At 54.4% G+C, this 23,523-nt stretch overlaps 2 protein-coding genes across 3 annotated transcripts in view; both read right to left on the minus strand.

Annotated features, from left to right (window-relative positions):
- The window catches only part of LOC148645766 (CD81 protein-like), a 34,425-nt gene extending 29,816 nt beyond the window's left edge, over positions 1–4,609 (minus strand). The window contains exon 1 of the mRNA XM_088611565.1: positions 4,294–4,609. Within this exon, the coding sequence (XP_088467691.1) occupies positions 4,294–4,359 (66 nt within the window). The 5' untranslated portion in view covers positions 4,360–4,609. The remainder of the gene's footprint in view (positions 1–4,293) is intronic.
- A 1,199-nt stretch (positions 4,610–5,808) lies between these two features.
- On the minus strand, positions 5,809–22,306 carry LOC148645767 (tetraspanin-32-like). 2 transcript variants are annotated; one of them, XR_015928178.1, is made up of 9 exons: positions 22,101–22,306; positions 20,735–20,849; positions 18,668–18,765; positions 17,062–17,136; positions 14,849–14,950; positions 13,868–13,957; positions 11,003–11,086; positions 7,305–8,953; positions 5,809–7,166 (listed from the first exon to the last, which is right to left on the minus strand). XR_015928178.1 is itself a non-coding variant. In XM_088611564.1 (8 exons), the coding sequence occupies exons 1-8, from the start codon at positions 22,164–22,166 to the stop codon at positions 8,846–8,848; spliced, it is 738 nt and encodes a 245-aa protein (XP_088467690.1). In that variant the 5' UTR covers positions 22,167–22,306; the 3' UTR covers positions 5,809–8,845. The 2 variants fall into 2 exon arrangements, 1 of the variants encoding a protein (XP_088467690.1); XM_088611564.1 differs by having other exon boundaries at positions 5,809–8,953.
- Positions 22,307–23,523: the final 1,217 nt, after the last annotated feature.

Raw genomic sequence — 23,523 nt, forward strand, 5'->3', positions numbered from 1 at the left:
CCGTTTCTGCGTCGTGCACGAGGGGTGCACGCCCAGCCGCCACGCTACATACAGCGATCACTCTCAAGCTCGCTAACTCACTCCCTTCCTGCACACCGGCGCGCGCACATCGCTTTCCGACGAAGAAAAAGAACTCCAGGCTGCTGGACGATATGACCCAGGAGTCTTCAGGCCTCAAAGGGAGAGCTCTGTGCAGATAACTCACTCTTCTTTCGGGTGGGAAACAGTGGGAGGACACTCGTACTTTATATAAGAACTGCTGGCAGCCTTAACACAGCAGGGAGGGAAAAAAAAGTGTTTTAACGTCAATCTCAGTATTCAGATCCAGACTGAAGACCTGTTACTTCAGCCCAGCCTGCTCACACCTTACGTCATAGCCTGCTAAAACCCTGGCTGCTGGTGCTGCTGCTGTCCATGCCATTGTGTGTCTCTGTGTTGGCCCACCAGGTAGATACATCTGTTCTGACCGAACTATCCTACTCTCCTCCCCACATGTCCGGATGGCGCCCGGGCTGGGGACCATCTGAGTTGGATGCTGCATCACCGCCACAGATCAAAGAGGGACATCATGGATATAGCTTTTGCTTCGGAGGATTTTGCTGGGCTACAGAGATCTGTATGGAGTACTGACACACAAAAGACATGATGGCTGGATGGATTAATACCCTGATTCATTTATTCCTTTTTTTAACTGTATCATGTTAGCATGCCCAAAGGGCTTGGGCAGCCAGTTGACTTTGGACCCCTAGAAGGTTTTTTTTCCTCCTTACTAAGGAGTTTTGGGTTCCTTTCCTCCGTTGTCTTCCGGTCTTTTCTGTTCTGTATTCACACCATGTCTGGTCACTTGCACTGTTAAGCGCCTTGGAGCAACCTTGCTGTGAAAGGCGCCATATTGAAACAAACCGAACTGACCGCGGCCCGTAGAGATCTGAAAAGATGGGCCAGTGACCACCGCCCTGTCAAGGGGCACAGAGGTCACCGCCCTCCCCCCCAGTCTGTGCCCAGCCGGGCGCCGCACTGGAGCTCATTCCTGCAGCCCTGCGGCGTGCCGCGGTCCATGACGCCCAACTCCAGCACCCCGAACTTCTGCTTTGGCTCCTTGTCGTCGCACAACCGCGACTCATCCTGCCCCAGTGGCTCGTGTCGCACTGGTTGCTACGCAAACGTTGGCTGATAAAACCCTTGGCAACCACCTCCACTCCACCGCCCAGCGGCGGCGAGGATGAACTGGCGTTCTCTAGGGGTGGGCTGGCTCTGGAGAAGCAGGAGGGGTTTTACCAGGACTGTGCCAGCACAAAAACAACCTTTAGAGCCAACAGTCCCGCCCCCCACTAAATAGATACCAGACCAACAGCGGGTCACAGAGAAAAAAACGACGGCCCATCGCGGTCGGGCAGGTGCCTGAGCGACCGCAACCTACCGTTCCGCCACAGGGCGGCGCCGTCACGCCCCCCCGGGTGCCGACAGCAGCCGAGCTGCAGGGTGAGGTGCCGAGCCCGCGCCTGAACCCAGGCCGTTTTCGAAACGCTCATATCTGTACTGTGCTGGCCCTGAAGCTCCCCCACTCTGCTTCAGTAGCTCTCCCCCGGCCCCCGACGGAGCAGAGCGAACCCCACTGCGGGCTGGGGGGGGGGGGACAGTGCCCACACCTGGGTCTCTGGCCAAAACCGCCATTCCGCCAATTCTGGCAGAAACAAACAGCAGATGTCAGGGCCGTTTGGGAATTTCATTCTCCAGGTCCCAGCTGCACTGTAAAACCCTGCGCTTGTGTTTTACGAACGAACGAACGCAGAAAGGGTGGGGTGGGATTTTACGCAGTTACTGAAATAGCTGTGGGGGGGGATTCCCTGGCCCAACAGGCAGGGTTTTTTGGGGAATCCCTGCCGTCGCGTTCTTACTGTGCAAGCGAGAGAGACGAGGCGCTGGCCCATCCTGCGGGCTCCAGGAAACGCGGCGCTCGGGGGGGGGTGCCTTCCCAGCATGCACCCCAGCCATCGCCACCAAATCGTCTTCGCAACGAACCGCATCCCGCTCTGGTAGAGAATCCCCGGGGTCCCCCCCACCACCACCACTAAGAGCACCCCTGGAGTTTTCACCTTCAGGGCCAGTGGCCTCTGTCCGCACATGGGGTGAACCTGAGGAAACCCCCCAGCCCACACCCCGTCCTGAAGAAGCGGAAGAGTGAGACAACACATCTACCAGAAGCCCGCAGGGCCCCAGAGTGGGACAGAGGACACTTGCCTTACACATCACAAGAGCTCAATCCTCCTCCCCCCAAAAGTGGTCCTTCTGACAGGTTTTTTGAAGATTTTGCTGTACAGCTCCTCGAGACGATGACGCATCAGGGAAGGCGTTGTACGCTTACACGCGCAAACAGTTAGTTAGCAGGCAATCTGGATCTCTTGGCAGTGGACATCAGTGTTTCCCCCAGAAAACAGCCGAGACTGCCGGGCCTTGATCTAACTCTGTCTACCCTAAATTCATATCCTCCTTCGGATGAGACGTAAAACCGAGGTCCTGGCTCTCTGTGGTCATTAACAATCCCAGGGCGTCTCTCTAGAAGAGTAGGGGTGTTACCCCAGTGTCCTGGTCACATTTCTCCCTGGCCTTTACCAGTCATGGCCTCCTAATAACCCCCCTCTCTGAACTGGCTTCATCACTCTGCTCTCCTCCCCACTGAGAGCTGGTGTGTGTGAGAGGACTGGAGCATCATCCAGGGGGGGCTGCACGCTGGTGGGGGGGGGGTGTTTTTAATCATAATTCTTCGCACTGATACAGCGCTTTCCTGGACACTCCGCTGAGCGATACGGTTTAAAAACCAGCGACGGGCGGAGGTTTCTCAACGTCTTCCCGCCTCACTCGAACCCGCGGTTGGCGGGCAAGCGCCCCGGCCACAGCTTCCGTGCGGGCGGGCGGGGGGGGGTTTAAAATACAGCGCCGTGAGTCCAAACGGACCGGAACCCCTTCCTCTTACCGGCAGCCCTTTAACGCTGTTCAAAAAAGTTTAAACATTTCCCTAAACCTCATTCCGCTGACATACTGTTTATCAATGGGAGCCGTGAGCATTTCAGTGCAGGTTGAGAAAAGGCTGGATATTTCCGCCGTTCGGCTCCAGGCACAGTGTAGCTGACAAGGTATTTTCCAGCCTGAAACTCGGATGAATCTGAAAGAATGTTTCGATTCCGCTAGCAGCTTTTCCACCCCCGTACTGAGAAGCCGTTACACAACTGAATTCGCCTCAAGCCAGGGAAACACAACTAACAACCAGGTGTCAGCAGCAGCCAGGAGTGGTCTGACCCTCGCAGACAGAAATAACGGGACACCGGGGCGCACTGTAAAAGCCGGAGGTTGAAGAGCACCCCCAATCCCCCCCTTCTCAACCCAAACGACGAGGAAATAATTTTTGCAAATGGCCAACGAGGAGCGGCGAGCTGCAGACCACGATCACTCATTCGTCTAGTTCCGTTTTTATTTTTTTCCCCCCACAGACTGATTCACATTTTCCACAACCCCGTCCAGCTTCCCATTCTAGGTGGAGCCAAAAAAAAAAAAGTTGAAGACCGATTTCTCTCTTTCTCTTCACCCCGCGTCTTCGAAGTTTACACCCGCCACTCGCTCCCGGCTCGGTCGTTTATTTCCCACCCAGACCCGCTTTCTAACAGAACCGGCTCGCCGAGGGCCGGCACCGACGGGCCGACCCGTTACTCTCGGCGCCGGGATCAGCGCCTCCGAGCGACGAATAAACCCGGAGCACCCCGGCTGTCTGTTTGGGAAAACACCGTCCCCCTTCTCCGGCGACTTCCCTTCCAGAGCGGGCCGAGGAAATGCGGGGGAACCCGTCCGCAAAGGCTAGCCCCCCCAGCCCCGCCGTCTGGGCCGGACCGTTACCCGAGGAGCACGGCTCCACAAGTGCGCCTCTCCGGACCCGTTACCCCCGCCTCGGCGCACGGGGGATCAGGGGGTGTGCGTCCCTCTCAGCGGCTCGGGAGGTGGTCCGGACGGGGCTGGAGGATCTCTCTCCCCCCCCCCCGACACGCCTGCCTGCCGACGCCTGTGTCCCAACCGCGCTCTCCCGCAACACCCCCCCATCATCTCCAGCCCCCGGCGACCCCATCTCCGCACAGCCACGCCGCGGCGGCCACACTCCTACCCACCCGCGCGCGATAAAACACAAACTCGCCATGCGATAGCAGCCGGGTCTGTAAGCGCTGAAGCGCTCAAATAAACACAAGGAGGAGGGGGATGGGGGGAATTCAAGGCAGCGAGGGAAAGCGCCCGCATAAACACACTCACCCAGAAGATGAAATTGAAGAAAAACAGGACGTATTTGATACACTTGGTGCACCCTTCCACTCCCATGGCTGCCGCGCTGCGCTGCTCGGAGAGAGACGGAGGTGGAGCGGGCTGAGCTGCGCCTGCTGTGCCGAGGATAAGCGGCTCCGGGTCGGGGCGGTGTGTCCGGCTTATCGGAGAGGCTCCCTGACTCCTGTCTGGGCGAGAGAGCGCTGGCAGCGGGCTGGCGAGACGAGCCGAGGAGGCGAACAAGACAACACCCTAACTCTGCTCCCACTTCTCGCAAGGGGGGGGGAGGAGAGGCAGAGAGACTGCCCACCAACGGGAGAGATTAATAACTCTTTGTTACAGCCCCCCCTCCACCCCGCTTCGCTCAAGCGCCAGAGGCTCAATAGCGCCGCCTGCCGACCGCAGCGCCGGTAAGACCCCCCCAGTACTGAGACGAGCTGCAGCAAACAACCCACGACCGCGAGTTTATCAAACGCATCTTTATTTTCATGTTCCCCGCTCCGTGGCTGCGATTATGTTTTCGGGATATCAGATCGGAAATCCTGAGCCCGTACAAGACTGTAGGCCTGCGATAGGCACGCCTTTCATTTTAAAAAAGGGCAGAACCCAGGAAAAACAAACAGTTACCGGTCCACCCCTGGGCATACTTCTCCTGGACCGTCAAGCTTGGAGCACCAGATTTAACACTCTCCCTGCGCGGGACTGGACCCTCAGCGCATCCGTCACACAAGTGCCACACAATCAGCGCAGAAAGTGCATCAGTGTGAGAAAAGACAGGCCGTTTTCACTGTTCTCTCACAGAGCTCTGCCTCTTCTCAATGCAGAAACTATTCTACGGTGACTCTGCTGCTGGGGGGTCATTGTGTTTTGTGAGCTCTGTACTGGTACATGAGGTGGCCCCTCGGCTCTCGAGAGGTGTAGAGAGGGGCCGCGTCAATGAGGAGGTTGCCCTGACAACCAGCCAGTTAGATCTGATGGTGAGCCTGATGGATTATTGTCTCCAACCATTCTTCATATCGGCTGCTTAACTGCTGCAGTTTGCAGAATCGGATTCAGGTGATTTACAGACTCCTAAATGACAGTATAAATGGAATAAAAGTAGAAACCTCTAGTGGAGACCCAGAGTAAAGTAATAATAATAATAATAATAATAATAATAATAATAACATCACTTTATTAACCCTTTACAATTTCTTGCATTAAGATTTATCTTTTTGCACACCCTAGCTTGCTCTCCATGAGACACACAGACAGGGAGAGAAGCTGGGGGTCAGAGCGCAGGGTCAGCCATTGTACAGCACCCCTGGAGCAGTTGGGGTGAAGGGCCTTGCTCAGGGGCCCAACGGAGTAGGATTCCTCTGCCAGCCGCGGGATTTGAACCGGCAACCTCCCAGCCACAGGTGTAGATCCTGAGCCACAGAGCCACCGCCCCGCCCCGCATTAAAGTATTGAAGCTGATTGTGTCTAAGATGTTGAAATCTCCCACACAGGAATGTCGGCTATATCTTTCATTAGAATTGTTTTTATTAAAGCAATCAGAGTGTTAGGCTGCAATACACAGTATACAGTAGTTAAATATAGAATTTAAATCAGGAGATATCATCTACAATGCACTGATAAGACCTACGGTAGGTCAGAACATTGAGCTCAGCTGTGGACAGCAGAAAGTAAAATAAGATACCGCTGCCTGAATAAAGGACACTAAGAGAAGGGCTCATTTACAAAGTAAAATGTACACAGTAACTTGTTAAATCTCCAACTGACATCACAAAATACATGAAATTTCCTGGTGTGCGCAGCGCCATTTTCTGCAATTCAGAGTGAGGCAACAAAATGTCCAGTGAGGTGATGCAACATTATTACACTGTAAACAAGCGGGCTTGTGAGTCCATCTGTTTTAACCCAATAGAAATATTGCTCTTGACTTCGAGATGGTTTCGCTGCTACTATGTACTTGTGAACTCTGCCGGCAGATCATGTTGGAACATCTCTGCGGTGAAATGTCTGCTGCACAACCGCTCGTACGTCACAGTACATCAGTCATGACGGGGACTAGTGAGCAGGAAGGGCCGCTTCATGTCACAATTCTCGTGGCGACAACGCGGCCACTTACAGCACTTTCGCAACGTTCACGATTTTGTTCTTTGGTCAGAATTTGTCCATTTTTTTTTTCCGAAACCGTCAACGAATCTATTTTTTTTCCAAGATTGAATAACCGGTCTGAGAAACTGGGGCCACAGCTTCCCTTGAAAACAGAGAACAAGAGGCACGTCTTTGCACAAAGGGTGGTGGGAGTCTGGAACAAGCTGCCCGGCCTCGCGACTGAAGCCAATATCTTGGATTCTCTCAGGAAACCGCTGGATGAGATTTTCAAATCAATTAACCGCCAACCGCTGACCAGACTAGATATCATTAGCCAAATGGCTTCCCCTCGTTTGTAACTGCTCTAATGTAATTGCTCCCGTCTGAATTTTTCCAGTGCACCTGGTGGAACGTCTCTGCATCTTTCCCTGCGTGATATAGAAATGGCTGCAACAGTCCAGTGATTCCTTAGACATCATTATCATGCATGAGACTAAACACAAAACGGACTCTCTGCCAAATTATAAGAGCTGGAGAAGGAGGGAGGCTAAGAGTATCAGTGTTTGTACAAATCTCAGCTGGCCTGTGGGGCCAGGACACGCACTTAGCATGTTGTAGTCCACACTGGCCTGCCTTGCTGATGCAAGCCAAGCTGACACAGAAGAGTAATTAGGCCAGCCATTGGTGGAATCGGTATATTACTGCTGCAATAAGCTGACACCACCCTGTAGCTCTGGCGCAGGATGGGGACTGTGTTTCAAGGGGAGGAGTGAGTCAGCTGACTGGAGATGGAAAAAGAGAAAGAGAAGGAGAGAGAGATTCAGGCCTTGGAAAAGAAACAACTCTGCTGGAGAACTGGGTTACCAGTGAATCTAGACAAAAACCTCTTTGCCCTTGCACGAGAACAGAAGATCGCTTACGACACGAAGAGGCGATTCTGTCCATCCGTCCTGCACTAGTTAAGTCATCCGGCAATATCGTCCTGTCGTTTCTTGAGTACGTCCGGGGGATCGGCTTTAAGCACCTGGCTGGGGAGCTTGTCCCAGACTCCCTGCTCCGTTTGGGCAAACAAGTGGAACTCGATTGATGGCTGAAAGTGTAATCGCCCTGCAGGTCCCTCCTGGGAGCCCCCCCTGGAGCTCAGCAGGTGTGAGCCTGGTCAGTACCTGGATGGGAGACTCCTGGGAAAGCTAAGGCTGCTGCTGGAAGAGGTGTTAGTGAGGCCAGTAGGGGGCGCTCACCCTGCGGTCTGTGTGGGTCCTGATGCCCTAGTATGGTGACGGGGACACTACACTATTACTATTACTACTACACTATCCTTCAGATAAGATGTAAAACTGAGGTCCTGACTCTCTGTGGTCATTAACAATCCCAGGGCGTTTCTCGAGAAGAGTAGGGGTGTAACCCCTGTGTCCTGGCCAAATTTCCCCCTGGCCTTTACCAGTCATGGCCTCCTAATAACCCCCCTCTCTGAACTGGCTTCATCACTCTGCTCTCCTCCCCACTGAGAGCTGGTGTGTGTGAGAGGACTGGAGCATCATCCAGGTGGGGCTGCACACTGGTGGGGGTGGAGGGGATCCCCATGACCTGTAAAGAGCTCTGAGTGGAGGGGCCAGAAAAGAGCTATAGAAGGGTGGGGAATTAAGTAACTTAACCTCCTGTCTTCAAAGTCAGCGAAACAGCGCTAACCGTTACCCAGAAAGGTGCTTCGATCGCAGTCACGGCCAGGCACCGTGAATCAATTGTTAAACATGTGAAACACACCTTTGATTATCTGAATTCTTCATCGTAACCTCAACTTCATGCTAGATTTCGCAAAACCCAACTAGTAGCACAAAGTGGGCTGTGAAATCTTTGTTGCCTTAGAGCCATACAAGAGGTGTCAAGTGGTCCAGTAAGCTTTGATCTGACATACCGTCGATTCATTTGCCCATGATGGACTAGTTATACTGTATATTTGACAACTAAACCAGGGCTCCCCTTATTCTGGGTCCTAACATTGTGTCCCAGTGTTCACCGTTCACAGTGACACCCCAGTGGGGAGAGCTGGGACAGAGGCAGGACTTTCTCTCCAGTTCTCAGGAAGGGCTGCAGGTCAGAGGCAGCTCTGCGGGAGTAGGGGTACATGCCTGTGTGGTGTGTGGGCGTGCGTCTCTGTGCATGTGGTGTGGTGCGTGTGTTTGTGCGCGCGCACACATCTTCATGCGTGTGTGGAGCGCGTGCGTCTTTGTGTGCGTGTGGCGTGCGTGCGTGCGGCATGTGTGCGTGCAAGTGCGCGTGCGTGTCCTCGGGGGTGTGCGTGTGTGGGCGTGCAAGTGTGCATTTGTGTGCACGTGGCATTTGTGCGTCTGTGCGCGTGCGAGTGTGCACCTGTGTGCACCTGTGTGCATGTGACGTGTGTGTGTGCGGCTGTCTCTTCATGCGTGTGTGGCATGTGGGTGTGGTGTGTGCACACAGTGATTCACATGCTGTCCGTACACCCTGCCAGCGTATATTTTCCCTTCCTGTTCCAAGATTCGGCCAGTCTCACGGAGAAATAGAGGGAGGAGGTCAGGAATAGGCCGCTGAGCTGGAAAGGAAAGGAAAAAGTGCTGAAAGAATTTGAGGCAGTAACAACATCAGGCATCTGTAGCTTAGTCACTCTAAAGAGGAACTCCCACGCTATCTTTGTATTTTGGGGATAGAAAGAAACAGTATGGGTGAGCGCATTTCAAACCACAATTAACACGTCTACAACCTTCCATTTACATCACAAAATAAACCAAGCTTCCAGGTATGCGCAGTGCCATTCAGAACGAGGCAACAAAACTTCTGGTGAGGTGAAGCAGCCCTATTGCACTGTAAACAAGCAGGCTTGTGAGCCCATCTCTTTTAATCCCATAGAAATATTGCTCTCAATTTCGAGATGGTTTTGCTGACAAATACTGCTTGTTAACTCTGCATGCAGATCACGCTGGAACATCTCTGCAGTGAAATGTCTGCTGCACAACCTGCACTCCTTCGCTCGTACAGCACAGTACATCAGGCATGACAGGGACTAGTGAGCAGGAAGGGCCGCCTTACATCATGAACTCGGATGCGAGGGAGTTTGGACGACGTGGCGACTTACAGTGCTTTCACAAAGTTCCCGATTTTATGCTTCATTTGAAATTTGCCATTTTCTTTTCTAAAAAAGTCAATGAATTGATTATGTTACTGAGACTGAAACATCGGTCTGAGAAATTGGGACTGCGGTTCCCCTTTAACAGTCAACATGGGCCCACTGCCCCTGTCGGCCAGCCTCCCAGGATACTGGCCACCCTGCCAGGAGGGTCCTGGCTTCACGGCTCCTCGTCTGGGCTCTGCAGCCATGTGTGGCTGAGATGCCTCATCCAGTGGCACATGACTGCGTCACGATCATCTTCCCTCCTCTAGAGGGCGCTCCTACCCTTTTGTATTCTGGTTAGTTTAAGTTCCCACACCTGTGTCTCGTTACCTTTTCTACTGTGCTATTCTCTGCTGTTCTGGGCTCAGTATTGGAAGACGGACGTCTGAAGGCCCGCCTGTCCACTGGCTTAGAAGAAGGCCTCTTCCCCAGGTGTCCTGAGTCCGGGGCTCGGAATGCCTGGCTCCGTTACGGTTTTTAACCTTCTCAGTTCCTGGATCCCTGTTCCCCGTGTTTGTCTGGATGGATCCCCCAAACTGAGCCCCGATTCCCCTTGTTGGACTTCCTCCTGGACTCGCTCGCTACGCCCCCCTCCCCCGAGTACTGGACCAGTGCCGTCACCGCCCCCCCGTCTGTCTTCGCGTCCTGACCTGCGCCGTGTCCTCCCTCTTCTCCAGCCCCTTCCGCATAGGGGTCTTTACTACGCATCTCCCGGGAGTCAGGACCGGCTCCCGTGACAGACTGCCCAAGAGGCGGCAGGCGTGGTGGGGCTGGTGGCCACCAGGGCAGTGGCTGCCCTCGCTGAGTTATCGGTGAGCGCCACGCCAGACCCGCGGCAGGTGCCCACACTGCTCTATGGGTGGGTCCTCAGGGGGAGCGGGGGAGCAGTGGAAGACAGACGAGCCCGAACGCCCAGCGTACGAGGAAATCCGACAGCAGAAGCGCGAGGGCCTGGCGGAGCGGAGGAGAAGGTTGCTCCGGCGTCACGTGGGCAGGGCGTCCCCGCTGTCACTCCCAGAGGAAACCCCTTCCTCCCGCGCTCATTCCGAAACATTCCATTGCCCGGGGTCGCGTTTCTCAGGGCTCGCCACTTTCCTTCAGCAGAGTCGTTTTCCGTTCTCATCTGCTTTGTATTTACTCAATCTGCAGCCCTCTTCCTCAGTTGTATAACAGTGCAGAATGAATGAAGAGGCAGCTTCACTGATTTCCATCTAGGAAGGCAGGCTTACAAACACAAAGGTCAAGAGAGACACAGACACAGCACCCCCACTGCACAGCTGTCTGCTTCCTATCTTTGTCTGCAGGCCAGGAGCTGGTGCTGGGTTTCGTTTGTGCAGCCAGATGGGTGAACTACCACCTACTGCTTGCTGGCATGAGCAGTGATGACACTTTGCAAGGAACAGCACCCTGAAAGACCTGCATCGGGCAACTGGGGCGTGCAGTGGGAGCCTAGAGTGAGAGGGGGGCACTCACTGCGATTGTGGCCGTGGCCAGGATCAGCGTCCAGCAGATATCCAGGTGTTTGTGCAGGAAGTGTCCGATCGCCAGCAAGCAGTCCTGGATGGGGTGAGAGGACAAGGCAGCGCAGTGCCTTTTGTTAGAGACTCAGAAGAACGTGTGGTCCAGTCTCAAATTATCTGCCACAGCAATCAACACGCTACTGTGTATACATACGTGCTATGTACCGTACGCGTGCACACGCATGATGTTTTGCCCAGTCCCATTCTCAGTGCGTCAAATACTGCCATTGATGTAGCCTCGCTCGCTCGTTTGCGCTCGTATATATAATTTTATTTGAGAAATGCGACAAAACGAGAAACGAGACAGAAAAGTGGCGCTCAGCTGAAGAACTGAGGGACAGGGAAAAACGCTGAAGAAATTAAAGGGAAAGGTCAGTGAAGCTCTGTTCTTGTGCTACACGCAGCAAGGGGATAAGGGTGTGCCCATCACAGGTCCGATCCTTCAAGAGAAAGCTCTGATCTACAGTAGATTAATAAACCAGATTTCCTACTTATACTGCACTTCTATTCATCTGTGTCTATTCAGTTTCCACATTATCTGACATACTATCGGTTCCGTTTAGATCAGATAATCAGGACTCTACTGTCCTTCAACGGCTCCTGGTGCTTGGACCTCAGCAGACACAAGTTGACTGACAGGCGGAATCAGGGGTGCCCAGTCCGGGTCCTGGGGGGACTGCTGTGTCCCCAGGGGTTCAGGCCAGCTCGGCTCAGAACGACCTGGATCAGCTAATGAACTGGACCAGCTCTTCAGCTGCTGCCTGGTAGAGGAGACCTGGAGACCTAGACATCCTGCAGCCCTTCAGCACCAGGACTGGGGATCCCTGCTTTTATCCCTCAGGTTCGAGGCCCTGTGGAGGAGATCCTACTCAGCTGGACCTGTCCTGTCCCCTCAAGGCATTAGCCACTGACACACGAAAGAGACCTGGAGCACCTGGTGGACCAGAAGATAAGAGAGATGTCAGCCGAGAGGAAGGTTTTTAGCACGTTCGGCTACTTGGAGCTTAATTAATCAGAACTGATGGACTAACGGACCAGCAGGGGGCACCCACTCTGCGGTCTGTGTGGATCCTAATGCCCTGCTATGGTGGCGGGGACACTGTACGGTAGTGGGTGCCATCTTTTGGATGAGACGTTAAACCGAGGTCCTGACTCTCAGTGGTCCTTAAAGATCCCCTGGCGTTTCCCGATAATAGTAGGGAGTTATCCCGGTGTCCAGGCCAAATTTTCCCCCCTCGGCCTTTACCACGGCCTCCAAACTGTCCCCATGTATGGCTTGCACTTGCCCTGCGATGGACTGGCGTCCCTTCCAGGGTGTACCCTGCCTTGCGCTGTTGCTTGCCAGGTAGGATCTGGCTTCCCCCGACACTGTGTGGTATAAAGTGGTTTGGCAAATGACATGACATGATGGCCTAATGTCTCCCTCTGGTAGGCAGGAATCAGGAAGCCCTGACAGGTTACCTAAAGCACTGTGGAAACACTGACCGCCCAACGGTGTCCCCCTTTTCCTCTCCTGGCCTGTTATCTCTTTCATTACAACCAGGAGGTGGTCCCAGTGGGCAGTGGTGACTGGAAGAGCAATCAACACTCTCATGCTCCCCCACCCCCCACCCCCCCCTGGGGGGGGGCAGATCCATTTACGAGCCAATAGGTATCCATCTCGGAGAAGTGCTTCCAGCTGACAGCAGCTCTTCTGCGGTATCAGAGAGGAGTGGGATCGGTCCTCAGAGAGCGTGCAAGAGGAGACCGGAGATGAAGAGGCCGGGAAGGAGCAAAGAACTGGGTGGGGCAGGAAGGATTCGAGGGTCACACAGGGACCAGGGCATGGGTGAGAGAGGAAAGCGAGGGGGACTCCTATCTATTCCCCCCAAAATCAATGGACACTGTTTAAGCACTGCCCTCTGTTTAAATGGGGAATTTCTGGTTACTATTTATACTCTCTATTTTGGGATGGCTCATTGATTACCAGGCTAATTGAGATGTGCCAAGTGGAGGCCAGGGAGTGGTAATAAAATGCCCAGTGGGTGATTTGTGGTATCGGGAGCCTGTAAGCTTCGGCGCTCTCGAGAGAATGCAGGAACGCTCAGTCTGGTGTGGGAGGATCGTCCCAGACAGGAGGACTTGTGGGCGATCTCATGCCGAGCCAGCCTTAGCCCGGGAGTCTCTGCTATCCTGACTCCCAGCTGGGACTGTGTCAGGGCTGGGTCCCCCGCTCTGTGCTTTGGAAGCGAACAGATATGGGAAAGGTGATTCCCCACGTCTGAATAAGGAAGGTTTTTCTCTTCCCGGATCGGCAGTCCCATTCGTCTCCAATCACAGCACCTTCTTTTGGCAACTGATATTCATCCTCTTTTTCCTTATGTCTGAATGTATGTTTATGTTGTATGTATGCATCTATGTGCTGTACACAGTGTATGTGCTGTACATATACATGTATGTGCTGTATGTATGCATGTATGTATGGCTGTACATATGCATGTTTGTGCTGTATGTATGCATCTATGTCCTTTACATAGTGTATGTGTTGTACATATACATGTATGTGCTGTATGTATGCATGTATGTATGGCTGTATGTATGCATGTTTGTGCTGTATGTATGCATCTATGTGCTGTATGCATGTTTGTGCTGTATGTATGCATGTTTGTGCTGTACATATGTACGTATACATGTAGTGTTTGTGCTGTATACTGTATATGAATGTGCTGAATGTATGCATGTATGAGCTGTATATATGTACTCTATATATGCATGTATGTACGGTATGTAGGTGCTGTACAGCATGTATGCACTGTAGCGCAGTACAGTATGTCCATACCTCTTTGTGCGCTCGCATGTCAGCTGAGCACGTGACCTCCTCCAGTCTCTGGCCGTGCAGGGTGGGAAGATCTCTGCCACAGCAGGAAAACTGTAAAACCAGGACAGCTCAGGATCGCCCTCATGCACATAGGGCGGTCTCAGATGACTCTGGGATCTTTGTCCCAGAAGCACTTAAAAAAACTTTTAAGGGCTGCAATAATCTGTCCTTTTTTACACTCTTGATTTTGGATGGGAGTCTATGGTAAAATGAGGGGAAAGTGTGCAGGAGAGAGAAAGGCACTCTGCTGGGAACCGTCCCTAGCTGGTGAGCTGCCTGCAGAGACTGAAGACACAAACCACACGGACATGAGGAGAGAGAGAGGACAGCACACAGACACACACCAGGGGGCCAGCTAGGCAGGCAGGCAGACAGGCAGGCAGGCAGGCAGGCAGGCAGGCAGGCAGATTGACAGATTGACCGGGAGAAAGGGAGACATATGAGGAGACAGGGAGACAGACAGACACAAACCATGCTGCCAGCTAGGCAGACAGACAGGCAGGGAGACAGACAGGGAGAGAGGGAGACACACAGGCAGGGAGACAGGCAGGGAGAGAGGGAGACAGATGGGCAGGGAGACAGACGGGCAGGGAGACATGCAGGGAAAGAGGGAGACAGATGGGCAGGGAGACCGACAGGCAGGGAGACAGACAGGGAGAGAGGGAAACAGACGGGCAGGGAGACAGACAGGGAGAGAGGGAGACAGACGGGCAGGGAGACAGACAGGGAGAGAGGGAGACAGACGGGCAGGGAGACAGGCAGGGAGAGAGGGAGACAGACGGGCAGGGAGACAGGCAGGGAGAGAGGGAGACAGACAGGCAGGGAGACAGGCAGGGAGAGAGGGAGACAGACAGGGAGAGAGGGAGACAGACGGGCAGGGAGACAGGCAGGGAGAGAGGGAGACAGACCGACAGGGAGAGAGGGAGACAGCTATCTGATCACCGCAGAGTGGATGGCAGCCAGGTGTTCCTTGACCTGGGCGGTCTGGTTCACAGCGAAGTCATGACACAGCCGGTCATAGATGTCCTTGGCAGCCGACTCCACCTGCAGCGCGGAGAGATGGAGAGAGATCAGAGCCGGATCACAGGGGGCCGACAGGGGGTCCCTGCCGCAGGGCCAATCTGTCCACGCCCTTACGGGGGGTCACTGGGGGTGCGCCCCAGAAAGCGGGACAGCACGGCAGGGCAAGAGCGAGACCCGTTTCCACATCTTCAGAGAGCAGAGCAGAGCAGGGCGACCGCAGGCAGTAAGAGTGGTCAGGCCACGAGCACGTGCGCTTGTGAACGTGCAAACAACGAGAAAGTGCATTTAAAACCGAGAACAGGAAGCAGTTCCGAACACCAGGAGCTCTGGGAGTCTGGGACAAGCTGCCCAGCCTTGTTGTGGAGGCCAATAACCTGGCTTCTTCCAAGAGACAGCTGGGTGAGGTCTTGGGATTAATTACCTGCTTACTACCAGGCAGGCTGCAGGGGCTGAGTGGCCTCGATTCCAGTCACCTTAATAATGAGCAGGCCCTCCGTGGCAAAGTGTGGCTCCTCTGAAACACTGTTAATTCATGAGCAGGTGAAAACCAAAAGAGTAGCCAAAGACACAGCAAAGACTGAAGCCCTGAACGCGCTGGTGGAGACGAGTCTGTTTTCCACAGCCCTGCAGGACAGGCCCAGACTCCAGACAGCGGTTCAGGAGTCGACCGAGGGAGATGGACCCAAAGGATTGTCCATAGGACGGGATTTCGCAGATTTTCTTTGCGGTCCTTTTTATGAACAAAACAAACGATTCGGAGGTTTGAAGTAGGTGTGCAGGAGGCAGGAATAGAACGGCCCACCAGGGTGTCCTGGAGTTCAGTCCTGCCTGCATCTGCTGGGACAACAGCTGGTTTGGGCCAGAGCTGTCTCACGCTTTGACGGCGCGAAGCAGCCAGGGCTTCCTGGGAGTGATCCTGCTGGGCGTTGACAGCCCAGTGCTGCTCCGAACATGGGTCTGCAGCCTGGTGCTGCTCCGAATATGGGTCTGCGGGCCCGGTGCTGCTCAGAATAGGGGTCTGCAGGCCGGTGCTGCTCCGAACACGGGTCTGTGGGCCGGTGCTGCTCGGAACACGGGTCTGTGGCCCGGTGCTGCTCCGAACACGGGTCTGTGGGCCGGTGCTGCTCGGAACACGGGTCTGTGGGCCGGTGCAGCTCGGAACACGGGTCTGCGGCCCGGTGCTGCTCAGAAGGCCAGTCTGTGGCCCGGTGCTGCTCCAAACAACGGGTCTGTGGCCCGGTGCTGCTCAGAAGGCCAGTCTGTGGCCCGGCGCTGCTCAGAACATGGGTCTGTGGCCCGGTGCTGCTCAGAAGGCCAGTCTGTGGCCCGGCGCTGCTCAGAACATGGGTCTGTGGCCTGGTGCTGCTCAGAGGGCCAGTCTGTGGGCCGGTGCTGCTCCGAACACGGGTCTGTGGGCCGGTGCTGCTCAGGACACGGGTCTGTGGTTCGGTGCTGCTCAGAAGGCCGGTCTGTGGCCCGGTGCTGCTCACAACATGAGTCTGCGGCCCGGTGCTGCTCAGAAGGCCGGTCTGCGGCCCGGTGCTGCTCAGAATGTGCAAACAGAACAGGGCCCGACCTTCACAGAGGCCCGGAAAAGGGGAAAGGCAGGAGGGGGGAGGGAGGAGGGAGGAGGGAATGATTTAGAGGGGAAAAGGCACTTGCTGCATTAGCTGTGCTCCACAGAGGCCCATCAATTAGGAGAGCTGTCTCGCAAGGCTCCTCAGCAATCGAGCTGCAGCCCAGCTCCTTACGACCTCCTCCTCTGAAACACTCAGAGAGGAGCGCGCTGGTTTCCTGCCCGCCGCGGGCGAGGGGACGACGAGGAGAAAGAGCCGCCGTCGTCTGACTGAGAGCCACAGGAGGCGAAGCACAACTACCTCGCTCTCACGCGGAGACGCAGCAGGGCTCTGCGTGTCCGCCGGGCGAGAGGAGGAGGGAGGGGGTCACACGCTGATCCCCAAAGCCGGTGAAAGTCCCAGTGGCGCCCCCTGCTGGTGCCTTACTTCCAGCGCTTGGGGGCGATGAGGTCTAACAGATCCCAGCACGGCCCGGGGCACAGTGAGAGGTTTCCACACGACTTCGTGAGCGGACAGAGAGAGGGAGAGAGAGGGAGAAGAACACGGAGCACTCACCTCCATACCCCGCGCCTGTCTCCACGCCGCCCCCTGCGCCGAGCCGCAGACCAGCACCCCGAGACACACCACCCCCTGAGCGCGGACAGGAGAGAGGCGTGTCAGCGCTTACCCCGCGGGGCTGGGTCTCCACACACACACTGTGAAATTCCCAGCCTCTCTCACTCTCACTCTCACTCTCACCTATGATCTGAGCCTCACAGTGCCTTCTTCCTTTCTTTCTTACCAAAAACCCAAACACACATTGAAAATTTACCTCTACCTCACATGTCACAAGCTCACTCCCCATCATTTCGATCCCTTTATTTCATTCTGTTGATGCATATGTTTGCACATAACTTATTACCTTTTTGTTGTTTTGCACATTGCCTGTTGTTGTTTTTTGCCCATTGCCTGTTGTTGTTTTTTGCACATTGCCTGTTGTTGTTTTTTTGCACATCGCCTGTTGTTGTTTTTTGCACACTGCCTGTTTTCTCTGTCTTTCTTTTGCTACACAATTGTGTTGTTGTTATTGTTTTTTCTCTTTGTACTACTTATGTCCGAGAGCTAGCTAAATAGCATTTCGTTATACCATATACCATGTATATGAGTGTAATGACAATAAACGTGAACTTGAACACACACACACACACTTCCACAGCTGTTAGAAACATCAGCTCCTTCCTCCACTCTCTGTCCTGACAGCTCAGCCTCCCTGTGAAACCACCTCCCTCTCTTGAAGTGACACCGGGGGTCCCCCGGTAGGAATGAGGGTCCCCCCTTATCGGCTCCTGCTAGCTTGACAAGCACCTGCCCCAGACGGGACTGCGGGAGGTTTATATACGAATTGCACCTTTTACACTTGTCTCCCATAGACAGCACATCCCTATGGTTACAGCTCCTGTCGTTGCGGCCAGTCTAGAGGCGACAGAGGGACAGAGATTGCACAGCAACAGTCTGAGCACAGCAACCTTGTGTTGACAAGCAGGTGAAATATCTGGGGCTTCAGCCTCATTAGCACTGGCTGGTGCAGGGGCTGGAAGATGGGAAAACCAGCAGTGGAGTCTGTGGAGTAGGAGCCTCCCAGCCAGGCCTGCACAGTGCAGAGAGTGGAGGCAGGATGGAGCTGAGGAGCTCCTGCTCACTTCCCTGGAGACAGACCATGACTCATCCTGAGAGGGCTGGCTGGCAGGGAGTGATGTATCCTGGAGATGAGGAGGAAGGGAGGAAGGGAGGGGGGTGAGGGCATTCGTCAAGGAGTGAGTGGCTGAACACAGCGCCTTCCACTCTATAAATGATTGATATGTCCCGTCCATCGCCACACACCACGGCCCTGCACTCCCCAGTGTTGTGAAAGAGAGGATCCCCCCTGCCTCCTTCTGTCTCGTCTTCCTCGTCTCTGTAAAACCCCTGTTTATCTCGTGAACCACTGAAAACGTCGTTAAAGTCAAACATTTTGAAACATGGCCACAGTGCAAACAAAACAAAAAAACCTCATTGGGGGAAAAAATGGACTGAAACTATCCAACACCTCCATCTGGTGGCGAGTCGGAGAACTGCAGAACGGAGAACGCGCTCGTTGCCCTTCGTGATCGTAAGCCGAAACGTGTCACACCAGGGTACTCACCATTCCCAGCAGCCCCTCCGATTCCCTGTACACTCCCAGGGAGCACAGCGCCGCCACTGCCAAGAGCAGAGCCCCCAGAGGCGATCCCACACACAGCACTGCGGAGTGAGAGACGGCGATGCAGCGGGGTTACAGTAAAGGGCAGTGCAATTCAAGGTACCACCACACGGGGGCGGCAACGTACACTACAGCCTGCTCAGAGACCACAGAGTCTCTGTTCCTTCTACCTGTTAGTTCAGGACATTCTCGTAGCCCCGGGATGTATCCGGTTGCCTTTCTCTGAATTACCCCACAGCAGTGAGGTCTTTTCGTAAGTGGGCGACCAATAAGTCATCAACATGGCCCCAGAGAAGGCTCCTCGTCTGTGTGTCTTTGTCTGCTTTGTACTGTGGGCTTTCTGTATCCAGTTCGCTGGATCACGTTTTTCTAATAAGCGTTTCATTGCACTTGTGCACACCGTGCACCCCAGATTACACACACACCTTATCCCATGTGCACGTACGTGCATCATTAATTAACACTGGACAGGTGTTTCTGGACAGGTGCTGCATCAGCAGTTTCCCAGTCTCGACAGACGGTTCTCCTGTTCGTGGTCTGGGACCAACACCCTTCTTGACCCACAGTCTGGCAGCAAACACCCAGACCCCGTCGATGTGTGCATCTCGAGCGTGCCTTGCTATGAAGTAACACAGAAACGGATGTTTCCTCAGCCCGGGGCTGTCGGGACGTTTCCTGGAGGGAACCCTGAGTGAAATGTTCAGTTGGTATCCGAGCCGTTTCTCTGTCATCCTCCTAACCGCTCCCGGTGTTATCTCGGAGGTCAGGGCAGCAGCGGCGAGCCTAAAATAGCGCCTTCTCCTCCGCCCGTGTGTCTGTCACCGGCCGGAGTCCCCCATCAGGGGGCTGTGGGTTCCTGTGTGGCCGCTATCTGCGGGGGCGACGCTCAGCACCGCCTCTGCCAGGACACCGCAGGCTGACAGCTGACAGCGGTGCGGGCTTATCAGGGCCGGCCGGCCCTCTCGCTCTGCTGCGCCGTCAGCGGCCGCTCCTACAGGGGGGGGGGTGTCGGCGTGTGCCAGAAGAGGGGCAATTCGGGAAGATCAACCCGCTGCCGCCTCCATCTCTGGAGTTTCTCACAGCCCTTTTGTCTTTGCGCAGCTCGAATTAGCGCCCTCTCAGAAGCGGGCTGAGGGAGTTATAATCCCTGGGTGTGAGCGCAGAGTTGACAGAGCTGGCACGGCGCCTCCTGCAGTAACGCCGATCGCCACATGGGGGCGGCAGTGGACGCCCCGCCAGCAGGACCCTATAATCCCGGGTCTGGGGTTAAGGCACGTTTACAGCGGAGGGAAGTTGCCTATAATATTTCATGTAAAAGCAAAATGTCCTCAGGTTACATTAGATTCATACTGCATGTATTCTAGGTATGAAGTTTTCACATAAAGCTTTTATTTTGTCACCTCCTTTCGACTGATGAACCTCCGTTTACCTGCAGTGTGTTTTGTACACGGAATATTGAATAGCACACGTATTTAACAGTATAACGTTGTGAGGTTTTGCCAAGTTTACCGTATTTAGTTCACTTTGAATGAATGTGCTGTGCTCCTCTTAATGTCATTTTTGTGCTGGGACAGACGTGATGAAATGTATCAAGTAGTACAAAGTCGAGCAGCTCAATACGAACGAACACGATGTGTCACTACTTTTGCGCAGGGGCAGGCGAGATGACATTCAATTTCCTCAACTGGGAGGGGAGAATGACGAATTCTTCTCAAAATGACCTGAGGCAGCGACAACGGACAGCATTGTGAGCTGTGGAACCAGTGCCGTTTCACAAGGGGGTCCCGTGACCCTGTTGAAATCGCTGCTCTTCGAATCCTCGTGCTCTTCAAGTGCACGCTTGTGCATGCAGTCACAGAAGCGCGGACCTGGAGGAAGAGCTCAGGTGGACAGCTGGGACACGGCCTAGAAGATGAGTGAGTCTGTGTGGCTCGCACTGTGGAGACGTGCGAGAGACGTGCTGTCCCTGCATGCACTGGCTTCACACTCAACGACAGCGGCTCCACTTACCCGCGTGGGGGAACGCGCTGTATCTGCTGCCTGCTGGGCCGCTGTCCTGCAAGGCGACGAATCTCCCATCCCTGCCGGTCCACACGACCAGCACCAGCACCGCCAGCCCCAGTAACTGCAGACACGGCCCAGAGGGGCAGAGTCACCTCCTGAGTCTCGCCTTCGGTGACATTTACACCACCTTCCCGAAACCTCCCCTGTAAAACCCCCCCTTCCTGTTCGCCGTTATTGAGCACAAAACTGCCATTTCGGATCTAGTTCGAGTAGGGGGCCGCGTCAGCAGGCGCGGGCTGCAAAGGAACAGGTAAAGGTTTGTTCCCTGCTGACAAGAAACAGTGTTTCAGCCGTGGAGCCTTCTTCAGGTGTGACACCTGAAACGTTGTGTTTCTTTGCTTCTCTTTTCAGCGGGGAATAAACCTTTACCTGTCTGAACTCTTATCGCCCCACTCCCCACCTATCAGCCTTCGCTCCTCTGACTCTGGTCTCCTGTCTGTCCCCCAAGCCCGTCTACACTCTAGGGGTGACAGGGCTTCTCCTGCTGCGCCCCAAAACTCTGGAACTCTCTCCCCAAGGATATCAGAGGGTCTCCTTCTCTCAACTCCTTCAGATCCAGACTCAAACCTTCTTCTGTAGAAGAGCCTTTACTTCACTGGTTCTGTTCGTCACCCCTCTGCTCCTGCTGTATTCAGAACCCCCACCTGCTGTCTCCTCTCACTGTGAGTTCTCATCGTACACATCTTCTGCGTTTTTTTATTGTTGTTGTCATTCTGTCAGGCACTTTGAGAAGTCACCTTTAAAGGCGCTATATAAAATAGTTTTTTTTATTATTATTAGTACTTGTTCCATTTTGTACACACACACGTAAACTGACTAAGACACTCCTGTGAGATACAGCACTAGCTTCCTGATCCAACATGGAAGCATTCGAATGCAGCCTGACGTTTCTTCACGAACTGAATTCCTTTCCTCTGTGCTTGTGTGTAGAGCCGCCTGCTCACCGGTCTCTCCTGACCTGCTCTCCCCAGCTGCTCTGCGAGAGGTTCGCTTTCGCGGGAGAAGTGGGGGCTTGGTCATCACGGGAGAAACAGTTTGATGTTTTAATAACTAACCCCCACCCGCCCAACTGCACGCTTGCTCTAGAAACCCCGGCTGCAAGAAAGCACCGGTTATAACTTAACACGACGGCTTGTTTAGAAAAGAAACGCCTCGCGTCACACATCTGATACAACCAAACGGGAGAGCGCACAAGATCCGCTGTCTCCGAGTTTTAATACAGCAGTAACGATAATAACAGATCTAAAACGTGTCAGGAGCGCACGCTTCAAACTTCAGCAAAGTTTCCAGCCGGCGCTACGAAGTTGCTTACCAGAATCAGACAGCTGTGGATCAGGATCTGGAGTTTGATGATCCTCGTGTAGCCTTGCTGTTCCATTGTGCCGGCTCGCTCGCGGCGGTGTGGGGTGGGTGAAGCGGCTCACAAGCACAGGCAGTCCTGCCTCCGGCTCGGCTGGGTTTGGGAAACGCAGTGGAGACGTCGAGCGCGCCACCTGTCGAGTTCTCCTGCCCCGCCCAAGCCGCCTGCAGTTCCTCGGGCGGCCGCGGGGTGGCGGCCTTACGCTAACCTTCCTTATTCAGGTCACATCTCTGCAGAAGCCGGTTTATTTTTACGAGTTGCAGCTATTTAAAGAGGGCGGAGCGGGCCCCCGCTGACAGCTCGTTTAAGATAATGTGTCCTTCGTGGTTCAGTGTCGGTTGGGGGATTTGGAACGTTTTCAGAACCCCGTTTGTTAAAAAAATAGGATGAAATAAAATAAAACACGACGTCGCTGGTCGTATTATCTCTGTCGAGATCCTCTGCTGATCGAGACTCACGCAGAAGGGTGCAAGGGAATAGAACTGGGTCCATAATTTAAGCTTTTCAAAAACACAGCGACGGAATAGAGATTTGACGATCTCTTGAGGGCGCCCCGTCACCCTCGCGCCTCGGGGTGCCCCTTGGCCTGGCGGACACGTGACTTGGCGGCTCAGCGGAAGAGAGGTACCCCGGGGGTCCGAGGTCCGGCAGCCGGTACCTCACCCACCGACACCCCCGCGGGCACCCACCGCAAGCCCGGGCGCTCTGCCTCGGAATGCAATGACTGCTTTCTCTGGGGTTCGTCGGGGTCTTTTTAACTTCTGCTAGTTTGGCGCCGGGCTCTCTCACACAGGGGCCGGTTTAGACGTTCACTCGTCTGACGCGGGGGGGCCGTGGTGAGATAGCAGCGACTGCAGACTCAAATCTGTTACCGGAAGCAAAGGAACGAGTAAAGGTTTATTCCCTGCTGAAAGGAGAAGAAAGAAAACGAAATGTTTCGGCTGTGGAGCCTTCAGACCCGAAGAAGGCTCCACGGCCGAAACGTTGTGTTTTCTTTCGTCTCTTTTCAGCAGGGAATAAACCTTTACCTACGCACGCTGCTACACGAAGGCGGGCTGTTTGGAAGCGGTGAGTTAGTCTGGTAGGAAGTTCTTCTGCGTGAACGGTGTTCGTCAGACCGTGTGGCACGACTGAGCAGGGCGCTATCGCGAACCCCGATCTGTGCAGCCGAGACGCCTGATCGTGGGTTGTGTGCAGTGCGGCGGGCACCGGCAGGTCGGAATTAACCCCGGACCCCGGTCTCTGTGAATGGCGGGTTACATGTGATTTGTGGTGAACACTTCGTCACATGAGCACTGAATAAGACGAGCTCAGCCGGTCCCGTCTCCGAAGCAGAGAGGTCTTGGTGAGACCCCACCCCCTCGCCACACACACA

This window comes from Lepisosteus platostomus, chromosome 18 (assembly GCF_059453375.1).
Source record: "Lepisosteus platostomus isolate fLepPlt1 chromosome 18, fLepPlt1.hap1, whole genome shotgun sequence".
Classification (NCBI taxonomy): domain Eukaryota; kingdom Metazoa; phylum Chordata; class Actinopteri; order Semionotiformes; family Lepisosteidae; genus Lepisosteus; species Lepisosteus platostomus.

Bases quoted from the DNA above. Each gene is read 5' to 3' on its own strand.
- LOC148645767 (XM_088611564.1), bottom strand. From the start codon at position 22,166: ATGGAACAGCAAGGCTACACGAGGATCATCAAACTCCAGATCCTGATC. The intron at 20,850-22,100 runs GTAAGCAACTTC...CCGTGTCTGCAG, and splicing joins TCCACAGCTGTCTGATTCTG to TTACTGGGGCTGGCGGTGCT. The intron at 14,951-17,061 runs GTGAGTGCTCCG...TCCGCGCTGCAG, and splicing joins GACAGGCGCGGGGTATGGAG to GTGGAGTCGGCTGCCAAGGA.